Raw genomic sequence first — 12,686 nt, forward strand, 5'->3', positions numbered from 1 at the left:
GGGTGGCATGAATCCAAAGAGCTATTAAAGCATCTGGAATGTTCTCCTACAATTAATTCCAAAAGCTTGGTTTGTTTCTTGCCTATTCTTCAGCTTCAAAGAGATAACTCATGATTCTACACACACTGTGGGGAGTATCATAGGGGAGAGTAGCTATTCCACCTCCTGTTTCTTATAGATAAGGATTTCCTAGGACTGCCATCACTGCCAAAAGGTGGGGCTCTTCATCAGTCTGGCTAGGGTTAGGATGGCATGAAGCTTCAGCCTCTGCTCACTGATACTCTGTGGAGGAATACTGCCCACTTTGTCAACTTTCTAATTGTCTCTCATAAGGCCATTGCGCAAGCTAGCGCCTTAGGCCTTTTGTGCACTGCATATCCAGATGGCAGTAATGACTCATATCTATGCCTGACATATCCAACAAATCTGCAATATGACAAAGGGGAGCCACAGAATGCACTTATTAAGGTGCAAAAGGCACATTAATAAGATAGTCAAACTGAACTGCCTATCACTTCCCATTACATGCTCTGTTCAACTCCATGAGATGGGGCTGCAAAACAGCACAAAGCTGAGCATAAAATGCTGAGTATTAGAACAACATGACCAACATTGTCAACTGCCTTTACCAATAATGCCTTGATGTATGCTATTGCAAGGGATTTGGAAAAGTTTTTTTTAAGACCTGTATTTAAGAGTTTACATGTCCTGAAATAGAATATTTTGCAATTACGTGCGAGTTGGACCACATGATCTCCAGAGGTGCCTTCCGACCTCAACCACTCAGTGATTCTGTGAAACAGTATTAGCACACGGGCAGTTGGTCAGGAGCCTGTGCACGTCAGATGATGACTCCTATTGCTAGTGTTACACTGATGAACAAGAAAGGAGCTAACAATGGGAGTGAAGTTATAATCCAGGATCAACAGGTATTTGTGTTGCATATATCCTCAAACATTGGTCTGGGTCCCTCTTAGTATTCCACGCAGTAGTCTACGAGTAAATGAACAAAACATGGAGTTTTTAGAGCATTTACCTTCTGCATTTTTGTTGTAAACTATGCCTTGGGGATGAATACTGACTGGCTTGTCAGCCATATTCTTAAGGTGAACTACTAAAGTATCTCCCACTTCAGCACGCAGAGTTGGTCCCAGAAGTCCTGTAGTTATTCAAGATAAAGAGAAAGGAAAATGTGAGCAAAACAGTATGTTCAGTGAAACAAAGAGTTCTCTCCCTCCATTAAGGAACATAAGCTCTCAAAGTACAAGTTGCAAAATTAATACAGGCAAAGAATGTAATACCACTGCAATGAAGATTTACGCATAAAAAGGCACATGGGCATTTAAAACATGCAGCTCAGTCAGGAATGTTATAATTTATATCTGGCAACTAGAACTTAAAAATCACAGGAAAATGATAGATTTGGGAAAAAAAAAAAGGTTATTTCCAGATACAGAAAATTTATGAATAGGTTCATGTTGAGGTTCATTGGGAATTTCTAGGAATCCTTCACATACAATTTAATTAAACAGTTTTAGGAAAGCAGACATTTTATACTTTAAGAGTTTAGGGAAAGGCATTGAAGTACATTTCTTTGAGTACCACTCTCAATGCCAGAAGTCAAAGAACAAAACGATCTTTCAATCCCAAAATGTTATATAAAGAAATAATCAGTTCCATGTTGTAAATTTCTTGAGGCATAGCCTACAAAAGGTTTCAAGAGGGGCTTGTAGCCCTACTCCACGCTGCAAAAATAAGCAATGGAAGAAACCTGCTAAGGCAGCAACCTTTGGCTTGTTAGTCTCTTTCTTTGTAAGCTATTTTCTAAATTTCTTTCTTTGAAAAGAAAGAAGCAGATTAAGAAGACACAGGAGAACAAGCAAAACTGGAAGGGATCAGATCACATAGACTAGACCTTTCAGGGCAATTTGTAACAATTTCAGGTCACCAACCTCACAAACATTTACTTTGAAAATCTAAATCTGAACATCTAACATCTAAAATTATTTTATCTATTAATATGAAGCACAGACTATATAAGTACTCTGCACAACTATCAGAACACAAGTAACATACATACGGAATAAATACAAGAACTTGCCTCCATCCATTTAAAGTGTTTTCAAGCAGTAACAGAGGCAAAGGGACATTTTTCACACCCAACCTCATAGTTTTTCTTTTCCTTTCCACTAATCTATCAGAAACATACTCAGCCTCAGGTCTCAAGCTCCTTCCATGTGAATTTATAGTGTCACCACTGTGACTGTGCCATACAAGTCTAAATGTGTACGGGAGGTCTCATCAGATGATGCAAACGAAAGTAACAACTTTGTACTGTGCAATTAATTTGCAGATAACACGGAGACTCAGCCTCTGAAAGTCCAACCTCTCTATGGCCTTTCAAAGCCCAGCGCACTGTAGGACCTCATCCCCTGTGCTTATTTGATTTATGTGCAAAACAACGGACACAAAAATGAAAGCTTCCTTACCTTGCTACTGGCTTTATAACAAGCAAACAAAAATACTCAGAACATTTCCTTCCTGTTTACCTGCAAATATATTTGCTGGCTTTTCTCTTTTAAAATCCACTTCATATTCTCTGTAAGAAATTTTCTTAAACACAGACTCTGAATGTTCCAATCTGAAATCAAAAGAGTTAAAAAAAAAAAAATTAAAAAGACGAAGATTCCTAGAGATGCCATTGCTGTTCAACAGATACCTCAGAAAATGAATCTTGGAATTACATTTAATCACTTGCACATTTTGCTGAAGGCAAGGCACACAGTCCAACTCTTTGTAGTGTCTTCTCCTCTCCCTCTTACTCTGTTGAATCTGCGACGTTCCTGAGCTAGGCCATTTCATACTAGACATTCAATTACAGTACTTTGCACAGTTTGCCCCTGATTTTGCTGGTGATTTCTATAGGTCCTTTTGATTCTGCAATGAGAATGTCTTTGTTTTGTCCATTTAAGACACAGAGGAAGGTGGCTTAACCTAGAAAGCATCTGACAAAACACAGTGAAAGAAATCTGAATTTCTCTTTACTCAGGCCCATGCCTGAACTTTAAGATTCACCACAAGGATTCTACAACAGCATTAACAGCAAGCTCCTGTAGCAGCAATGACCTTGGAGGCAAGCACAAAACCGTCCCCTGACAACAACTAAGGATCTCACAACAACTCAGAAAATTGCTTTCTGACAAACACTGCAAGTGTCCTTAGTCTTGTTATGTAAATGAATCAGGAAGCTGGTAGACCACACAATGATTTCTTCGAAAATATTTAGGCAAGCTGAAGGAAACCAGCACACAGCTCTTCTGGAATAGAAATAATGATAAGAAGAGGGCTGGAGGAATAATAGCCTGTATTTAGTTTCACATTTAATTGGTTGATTTCTTATAGTATGCATGATGACTGGATCCAACAATAATTCCACTTTTTTTTCTAATGCCCTTTCAGACACATTGGGTAGTTGTGAGCTGATGGGCTGCTCAAGCATAGAGATGCTGGGCAGAGATAACGCAGTGAGCTCACTTCAGTGACATCCAGGGCCCCTAAGGGGGAGACCTCTTTTTGTAGACATCTTTTGTAAATCCCTCTGCAACACCCTCGCAACAGAAGAGTCATGCAGAAGCAGTTCACTTTTCAATTCACTCCCCTCTCTTTAAAGTCACTGATAAAAGTTTGTTTCACTCTTTAAGGAGAGGGACTTGATCCATAACCTTCACTGACAAGTGCTACCCTTATGTGGCAATGTTCAATAGAATATGCACATAAGCCTATGGGGTGGAAGAGGATATTTATCAACACCAATTGTATAGTTAGAAAGAACAAAAACCATAGCCTATGAACACTTCAAAGTCTCAGACTACGCAAGCAGGTCTAGTTACATAACTGTCAGGAAGGGCAGCAGCAACGCTGCACGCTCAGATAATACGGTTTTGCTTTGCTCTGAAATACCACTTGCACATGGTAACAAATCTCTATGAAGATAAGAAGACTCAGAAGTTAGGTGTCCTTTTCTAGCCTGCATGACTGGAAAATTAAGGAAATAGTTCAGGAAGAACTCATTTTCTTTTCAGCCTCTCTTCAATTATTTAGAACCAAAAGCAGCAAAGTATCAGATTCCTACACTGTAAGTATTAGATTCTTACACTGTATTCGGACATTCCGCTTCCACTGAAATCAGAAGAAGTTACATATCCAAATACCCTTGGGATCCTACTCATTAGTTCTTCCTTTGTGAGTATTTTTGTGTTGTTTTGGGTTTTTTGGGGGGGTTGGTTGTTGGTGGTTTGGTTTTTTTTGTTTTTGTTTTTTTGTGTTTTTTTTTTTTTAAGTTAAATTTCTATTAGCTCTACAAAATTCATTAGACCCATTCAGGATGTGACTTGCTCTAAACACTTATGCGAGATATCTCAATGTGTATTGTGTATGAAAATCTCCTAGCTAATCACAGACGATTTCAACTGAGGTTTTAGGCAGTCTTGTGGCTCTCTACTGCATGAAAACAGTCTATCCACAATGTAACATTTAACGAAACAGCAGTTGATGCTTATATTGATGCAGCCAGTACAGATGAGAATGAAGTTCTAACTACTAAATTCACATGCCTGGGTCAATACTCAAATGTAGTACTATGAAGCCAAATGCCATTTATATTCTGTTTTCTTCTGTCTTGCCAGTTTGACAATATGGTTGTACAAGCTGTATTAAACTTCAAAGGGGAGTTTTAGAAATCACAGAAACCTTGTTTCTATTAAGTCTTGAAAAAAGAATACTTAGAAAGTCTAAATCTGTCCTTTCCATAACATGCAGAAACGCAATACATATTTTAAAAAATAATCACAGACTAAACAAAAATAAAGAAAACAAGCCATCTACCAATTAAAAAAAGAAAGAATGTACCAGTATCCAAATACATCCTTCAATGTAGATAACAAGTAACTTGTACCGTTCCATGCCACTTCATGAACAAATAAAAACTATGTATGGTGACTATAGTGAACAGAGCATAAAAATGAAGACTAATTTAAAACTAATTCTCAATTATGTCCAAGTTTTGTCATCTGTAGCATTGCACTTGCAGTGTTTACAAAGCTAAGGATAATAGTGGCAATACCAATAAGATATTTTATATGCTTGATTGGCATATGCATGTAGGCTGGCCATTCTACAATGCTATCTAAAAAAAAATAAAAAAAAATAATCAGTATTTTTACTTAATGAAGTGTAGTGACACTTGATCCCACAACCTTTACTCACTAGATCTCAGGACGGACATGTCACAAAAACCAGCGAACAACTCAGAAACAACATAGTTAGTTCCAAAGTTCATCAGGCTCTGATTTAACCGAAAGTGATAGTATCCAAATCAGAACATATTTATTCCTTCAGCAAATTCTAAAGTCTGAAAGTTTTCGAAATCTTACCAAACCACGGCTCAACTTAACATTGCCCAAAATCCCTATACCTAAAATAATTACATTAAAAAAAAAACAAAACAACAAACATCAACCCACACAGATGATGATAAAAACAAGCCCTGAAACGTATTTAACAGAAGTGCTCTGAAAACATAAAAATAATTCTATCCATTAATGAAGTAAATAAAAAGGTACTTTTAATACTTCACTGGCTCCAGTTCAGATCATGCGGTTTAAAGTCACACAAGTTCCTCTGAAGTCAACAGACCAGGCTCTAAAGTCCTCCTGGGCTCTAAAATTCCACAGGAGACGGGAGACACAAAACACTTTAAGTCACAAGAGAGGACTAGTTTCATCCTTCTTATCCTGTACTTTGTTACCTGGACTTTTCCTCAGATTCCGGTTTGTAGGTCCAGCTAGTGATCTGAGCAGCTATATAGTGCTCCCTGACCTTCACAGCTCCCACCACCTGCTTCTCAGAGTCTGGCCACCAAGAACCAAGCAGAAGCAAGAGAAAAAGATGAATGCAGTGGAGTGTCATGGTACAGATGCCTGTTGATGCTGCTCTGGAAGACAAGGCAGAAACCGCTGCTTTTATTGCTGTTGCTGCTTCTAACTTCCCCTCAGAAATGAAATAATTGTGATGCAAGAGGGTAACAGCATTTGCTACGCTTAGGTCATTGCTCTTCACCTCCTCCCCCCCTTGCTGACAGGGATCCAATAGAGATAAAAAAATTGTTTAAACTACCTTCTCTCCCCTCCTCCACACCACCTTCAGTGAGAGACAAGAACCAAGGAGAAGCAGCTTCAGCCCCACTACTGACTGTGGTTGGGTCATTGTCTACTGAAGCAGCAGGATATCAGAGGCAGAAAACAATTACTTTTTACAATTACAATTACAGGATATTTGACTTGCATAGTTAGAAAGAAGGGGGGCATATTTTCTGTCTTCCCGGAAAAAGAGAAGCCCAGCACACAGCTGGTGCTGATGGAAATTTCCCAGTTAGATGCTACTTCTCCTAAGAAATCATTCCCAGTTGGAAAGCAAAATGCTGAGCAATTAGGTGTGAGGACTATAAGAGCTAAATCTAGTTCAAATCTAGTGCATATACTGCATACTCATAGTAGTAAGTCAGTAACCTTTCCAAACATGTTGTCAGCTTCAGTTTGGTTCCTGCTACACTCTCAAGTATCTCAGGTAATGGATAACAAACTGGCTTCTCAGTGGCAGCCAACAGACCAGCCTGAAAACTTGCCCAGTCAGAATCCTTCTAATCTAGTCTTGATTAGGATCTGTTGACATTTATCTGAAGAAAAATGATTAGGAAAATACCTTTTGATAAGCTAGTACCAATGCCAACTATATCACCAAAAATGTTTCCCTGCTTTTGCCAGTGCTAAGAAGTTTATTAAAACAAGAAAATTGTTGAATGTGTTTCCCGTACACTGTGATTACCGGAAAAATAAAAATCCCTACCTGTTTTTTTCACGGATAGAAGATAACAACTTTTTCAATAATGTTTTGCTAATGTTTTCATGAAAAAACTACCCAAAACCCCAAATCAAAATAATTCCATTCCACATCTAGGCAAAAATAAGGACATTTCCTCAGACTACTTCAAAAGAAAACCTGATCAATTCCACACCTGATATATTGTTCAACAGCAGAGTGGTCTAACTGGTAGCTTCATTAATTCTGTCCAAATCATATAGTATTACATGGCCTTCGAAGAGATAGGGAAGATGGTTGGAAAAAAAAAGGATGAAGACCAGTAGCTGAACGCTCCCTACCCAGCTTTTAAAATAGTTTGGTGCCTAAACTTGAAAACAATTGTGATCACTTGGACAGCATACGACTTCAGACATCATGGAACAGTTTCATGGGAGCAAATTGAACTTAAATTACCTCCTACTGCATCTGCACGGAGTTAGTCGCTTGTTCTCATGAGCTGCTTTGACATATGCATTATGTACAAAAAAAGGATTCAAAACCCAGAATTCCAGCAACAATTAAGTTGGACCAGAATGCGTGCACTGATATTGAAGAGAAAATCATAGGTATACACAGTTCAATAGTATTTCATTACTAATTTATTATTGTTTTGATTAAAGAACTCACCACAATCCTTGGTAAATTACTTCAATAATTTTTAATGAAAAAATTGTAATACTTGCCTCATTTCTGCTCTGGTCTCAACCTCATCTCTGCTCAGGATCTATGTCAATGCTGGTGCTTAGGAGTTTGATAGTTGGTGTGAAAATGCCTACAATTTAGCTTTTGTGAAAGAAATCTCTGGGCAGATGGATAGTTCTCTCCTTCGGTCCATAACTGATGGAAGCAGCTCACGCTGAAGTGCCTGGCACATTCTGTTAAACCTAAACCATCTTCACTTTTAAGCTAGCTTGCCTCATCTCCAGGTCTTCAACATTCATGCAGAAGCACATGGAAAATATCATGCACCTTTATCAGAACAGAAACGGATTCATATTTGAGTCTAATCTCCACCCATTGGGCTTTACAATGCTGTTCCTAAAGCTCCTTCCCATACAGGGATTTGAAGACCTTCTTGTATTCTTATATCACTAGCTGAGGAGGTGAAACTAAAATACAGTTTAGACAAGCTTTCCTGTAATTCTGTTTAATGGACTGTTTGAATTTTCCATTATAGGTTTCTATTACTTAATTCTTCCCTGTAATAAAAGCTAAAATATTGCCGGCTAAAAATTAATACCCAGAATACCTGCTTGAAACCTCTTGATTTGTGACTGTGAGCTGGGAATGATCAAAGCTGACATCAATTAGTCACATCTCTCATCCATTCTGATGAACGTGGGGGTTGTATTTCTCAAATTTCTTAGCCAATGAATCGTGCAGTACGGATCGAATGGTAAAAGAATTAAGAATACATTATATCAGTGAAATTACTTTTACAAGAGAGGTTGATAATGCTTATAGTTTTAAAGAAGAACATCAAATTAGACCAGGTATACCTTCCATTAAGATACACTGATCAGCATGTATTGCCCTTCTTTAATCTTTAAGAACAAAAAGTCCAATATTGGCTACTCCTTTATTTTCTCCACTATTCACACCTCTTATGATCAATGTAAGATTGAGCTACCTGCAATTACGTGGGTCAGCCTGCTTTGTTGGTTTTTTGTTTGGTTGGTTGGTTTTTTTTTCTTCCTTTTTTCATTTCTTTAAGCTGTTGCATCACATTGTCTCCCCTAGGCTTTGGTAAGTTTCAGTGTTCCAAAAATCATTATTAATAATCCAAAGATCTTGTTCCCTTTCACCTGACCATTAATTTCTAACACCTGCAATTGTATCCTCAGAGTGTCTGACATGGTGAAAGTCTAATACACACACATAATTTTTTTAGTTAGTACTGGTTACCTGCAAGCTATTACTATTAGTCACGTGACAAGTGACTACAGAATATATTTTTCAGGCTGAAGTCTTCAAAGACAACACAACTTTATTGTTTATTCATATATATAGAGATGATCTTAGCTTCTACTTCACATCACTGCACATGCAGCAGACTTCATATCTTATCCTCATTGCTTACCCACACGTTCAGACGTACTTTACATTTGGTTACCAGCAACATGAAAAATCTTGTGGGACAAAGCCATGCACGGAGAAGCACAGGTCTAGTCCACAGTCGCAAAACAGTCTCCGCAGCAAATGAACAATGTTACTCCCCAAACCAAGCAGCACCTTTGGGATGTACTGATAGTGAAATACCAAATGAAAAGCAAGCATGGAAAGAGAAGCATAAGCAATACTTTTTAACACTAAAACCAGGTCTGCATCTTCTACCTGGGGAAGATTACTGTCTTTTCTAACAGTTATTATGGTCCTGATGCTTGTTATGCTACATGCAAAAGCATACTAGAAGAGTATACTCACAGTACTGTGCTACGGCTGACCTTTAAAACTAATTGGGATTGCCAGTTTTTCACCCAGAATAGTCTAGGCCAAGTGTGAGAAATCAAGAACAGATAACTCTTTTAAAGAGCTATAAAGTGGTGATTTGAAACTTTTTGCAAATTACAGATTAGGAACCTTGGTTCTACTTCATCCCAAATGCTATCCTAAATGCTAGCAGGCAGACATATCCCGATGGCTGCCACCAGTTTTAACAATTGTATTATAGTGACTTAGAGGGAGCTAGTATAGAGAAGAAAAAGTTGTAAAACAATTATTGAATTGGTTGCTAATAATGCCCTAACATAGATATCTCTCTCTCTCATTCAAACACACAAATCGATGCACAATAGTCCAGCAAGCATACTTTGTTTTGTGCAGGGTGAAAGGGCTTTCATGGACAAACAAGGAGTTAATTATTGATCAGCACTGAACACATGGTTCTGAATGTAGGTAAAAGACAGGGGGCACTTACCAAATCTGCCAGGCACAATTCGGAACAGAAGCCATCAGATAAATATCTTCACTTCTGCAAGAGGGCATTAAAGCTAAGAAAGGTCAATCTGTGAAAATGGCTCATTTCAGAAGTTTGAATTAGATGCAGTATGTTGAAAACCACATGAGCAGGCAAAAAGAAAAGACAGCAAAGAAACTTAGGCTTTATTTCAGCCAACAACTTCTTCAAAAGGAATACACATATGCACTTTGTATGTGATGGCAGCTCATATAAGAACACATTCTGCGTAATTGTTGAAGGCAGGCTGTGTAACTCATATGGTCATACACACACTACAAGGCAGTAAGAATGTAGAACAGCATTTCAGACTGCTCTGGTGCTAAAGGCTTCCAAAGATACAAAATCATGTTGATTTAAACCTAAATACATTCACATGTTTTAAACCCGTGTCCTGGTTTGAGGACTTTTTCCTTAGGAGAAAAGCAAGGGACCTTGATTGATTAGAATTGGGTGTTTCTCCAGTCAATATGTTTGCCAAACCCAATTATTTAGCAAGACCCAAAACTATTTGCACAGAAATGCTTAATTCAATAAACAGTTTCAAGGAAAAAGAAATATGCAAATTTTCTAGATATTGTAAAATCTATTTTCAGTGCTTTACCAAATTTGTCTAAGACCACTGGCTTTTGGTCTGAGAAAAATTCATTTTAAGGAACAAAAAGAGGATGATACACTAGCTTCCTCTCTTCAAAAACTACACTAGTAACATCTGACTCAGAATTTTTGACTGACCCAAAAGAAGCCTTTTTTTCCCTCTGATTTTTGCCAGAAAATTTTCAGTTTGGCTCCACAAAGAATTTTGCTCCTACACTAAACCATGTTTGTGTTCTCTGTGTTCCAGTTTGTCTTCTTTATTTAGTGATTTCTTTATTTGCCCAGGCTTACAACTGATATGCTGAAATCAGACCAGCTGCCCTCATGCTAAGTCAGCCTAGCAGCATATTCAATTTCGCTTTCTTTCTATAAAGAATAGAAGTAGTAAGAACATTAGTGCCCACAACACGATGTTACCCAGGTGATACAGGATTGCAAGAGTTTGCAACTAGGAGGATTTGCATCTTTTCATCATAAATCCTTGTGGGAACTGACAGTGGATCATTAAAAAAAGTGAGCCTCTTATGAAGCTCTATACATACCTACTTCCAACAACAGGTATGATACTTTGGATAAATGAACTTTTTCTTCTTTCATATGGTTGCGTTTTCTACATCCAACTATCTTTTTTTTTTTTTTTTTTAAAAGAAAAAGTAGACTTAGAACAATTCTTACAAGATACTAGCAAAGGTTGTTTTCTAATAGGAAAGCAGATAGGTACGTTTCAGGAAGAAACATGAAATCAGTAAGCTTTTAGCACAATAAGACACTAAATTACATCTGTCCCTATGGACTTCAGAACAATCAGACAAATTCCAGGCATTCTAGTTCCCTAGCAATGGATGAGGCTGTTCATTAGCAAGCCGGTTAAACAAGCTCCACTTTCCCACACCTAAAAATACAGCCACAGAAGGACACAGCTGAAACTGCCCTCATTCTTTAACACTGTTTCCACTATTCATCATTTATAGCTTAGACTTTGATTAGATTTTTAGAAGACTAAATACAGAAGTGTGCTTCCCATGTATTGCTTGGAAGTTACTGCTTTGATTTTTTCCTTCTGTTTATTTTTTATTGTAAGCAAGTAATTTTTGTATTTTGAAAGTATTTCATGTGAACTGAGGACTAGGTATCTTAAATTTGACAATACAGCTTGTGATGGTCATCACAAAATCTCTATAAGGTTATATACCCTTTGCATCATAACCCATTCCCTGTGCATAACTTTGGTTCTGATTGAGTGGAATCAAAATTTCACCCACATCTTCACTACGTGCAGCATCTGTAAACTAGAATGTACTCATGGTCCAGGATTAAGAGATAGAGATCCAGAAGGCAAGTGAAGAGCCACAAGAACTGTAAGATGTGCAGTAGGAAAGGGACTCCAGCAGAGCAGAACTTCACAGGAGCTATTTTGATGTAGAGGCAAAATTCAGACAATTAATGACCATGTAGGATTTGCCAGAAGCTATAACTGGGGTTACTATGTTTGCATATGTTTACAGCAGTTCCTACAGCAGCAGGCTTCACTTCTAACAGGAATTTTTAATACTAGTCCTGAACAGAAGAAAATGATTAATGTACAGTACAACCACTGCAAGTGTACCCAGGTCAAGTTTGCTTACTCAGGTACAGCCACTTTGATATCCAGCGAAGCAGAGCACCACAGATTAGCCAGCAGGCACTGGGTTTTGCTACAAATGCTGTAAAACATTAAGTATCATGGTGCTGATGGAAGCCATTGGCAAATTCTCTTCAGTTCTGCTGCTCCTCTGTTTTTCTGCTAGGGTCAGAGAAAAAGGCCTTAATCAGCTTATGCTTTAAAAAAAAAAATAGTAATAATTTGCCACTTCCAGCCTGACAAAGAAGAATGTGGTATTTGTTAACTCAACATACTGGAGACTGGTTAAATACTAATTTGCCTTCCTAAAGGAGGAGAAAAGACACCTTTTAGCGAGAAGGATGTTTCAAAATATTACGACAGAGCAAAGGAAAAAAAACATACATCACTGCTGATTATTTTAAGTCATACTCCCTCTCTGCTCCCCCCCAAACTCCCCGTTGCTGGGTGGAGAACAGCTACTTCCTTTGTTAGCAAAAAGCCCAAAACATCTTTGAGATGAGTCTGATAGGGAAAATCCTACGGCATGACTCAGTGGGTGTGGTTAAGTTTTAACAGGTTCCAGCTAGCATTATGCTTTACTTATACAGACAT

At 38.0% G+C, this 12,686-nt stretch overlaps 2 protein-coding genes across 2 annotated transcripts in view; one reads left to right on the forward strand and one right to left on the reverse strand.

Moving 5' to 3' along the window:
- Window positions 1-6,279, reverse strand: part of F5 (coagulation factor V) — a 35,127-nt gene extending 28,848 nt beyond the window's left edge. Inside the window, 5 exon segments of the mRNA XM_054187989.1 lie at window positions 1,037-1,159; window positions 2,550-2,641; window positions 5,807-6,154; window positions 6,156-6,208; window positions 6,211-6,279. Coding sequence (XP_054043964.1) covers window positions 1,037-1,159; window positions 2,550-2,641; window positions 5,807-6,154; window positions 6,156-6,208; window positions 6,211-6,264 — 670 coding nt within the window. The 5' untranslated portion in view covers window positions 6,265-6,279.
- Window positions 1-12,686, forward strand: part of SLC35A5 (solute carrier family 35 member A5) — an 89,789-nt gene that overhangs the window by 39,002 nt on the left and 38,101 nt on the right. The gene's annotated exons all lie outside the window — the stretch shown is intronic.

Source organism: Rissa tridactyla, chromosome 1 (assembly GCF_028500815.1).
Source record: "Rissa tridactyla isolate bRisTri1 chromosome 1, bRisTri1.patW.cur.20221130, whole genome shotgun sequence".
Lineage (NCBI taxonomy): Eukaryota > Metazoa > Chordata > Aves > Charadriiformes > Laridae > Rissa > Rissa tridactyla.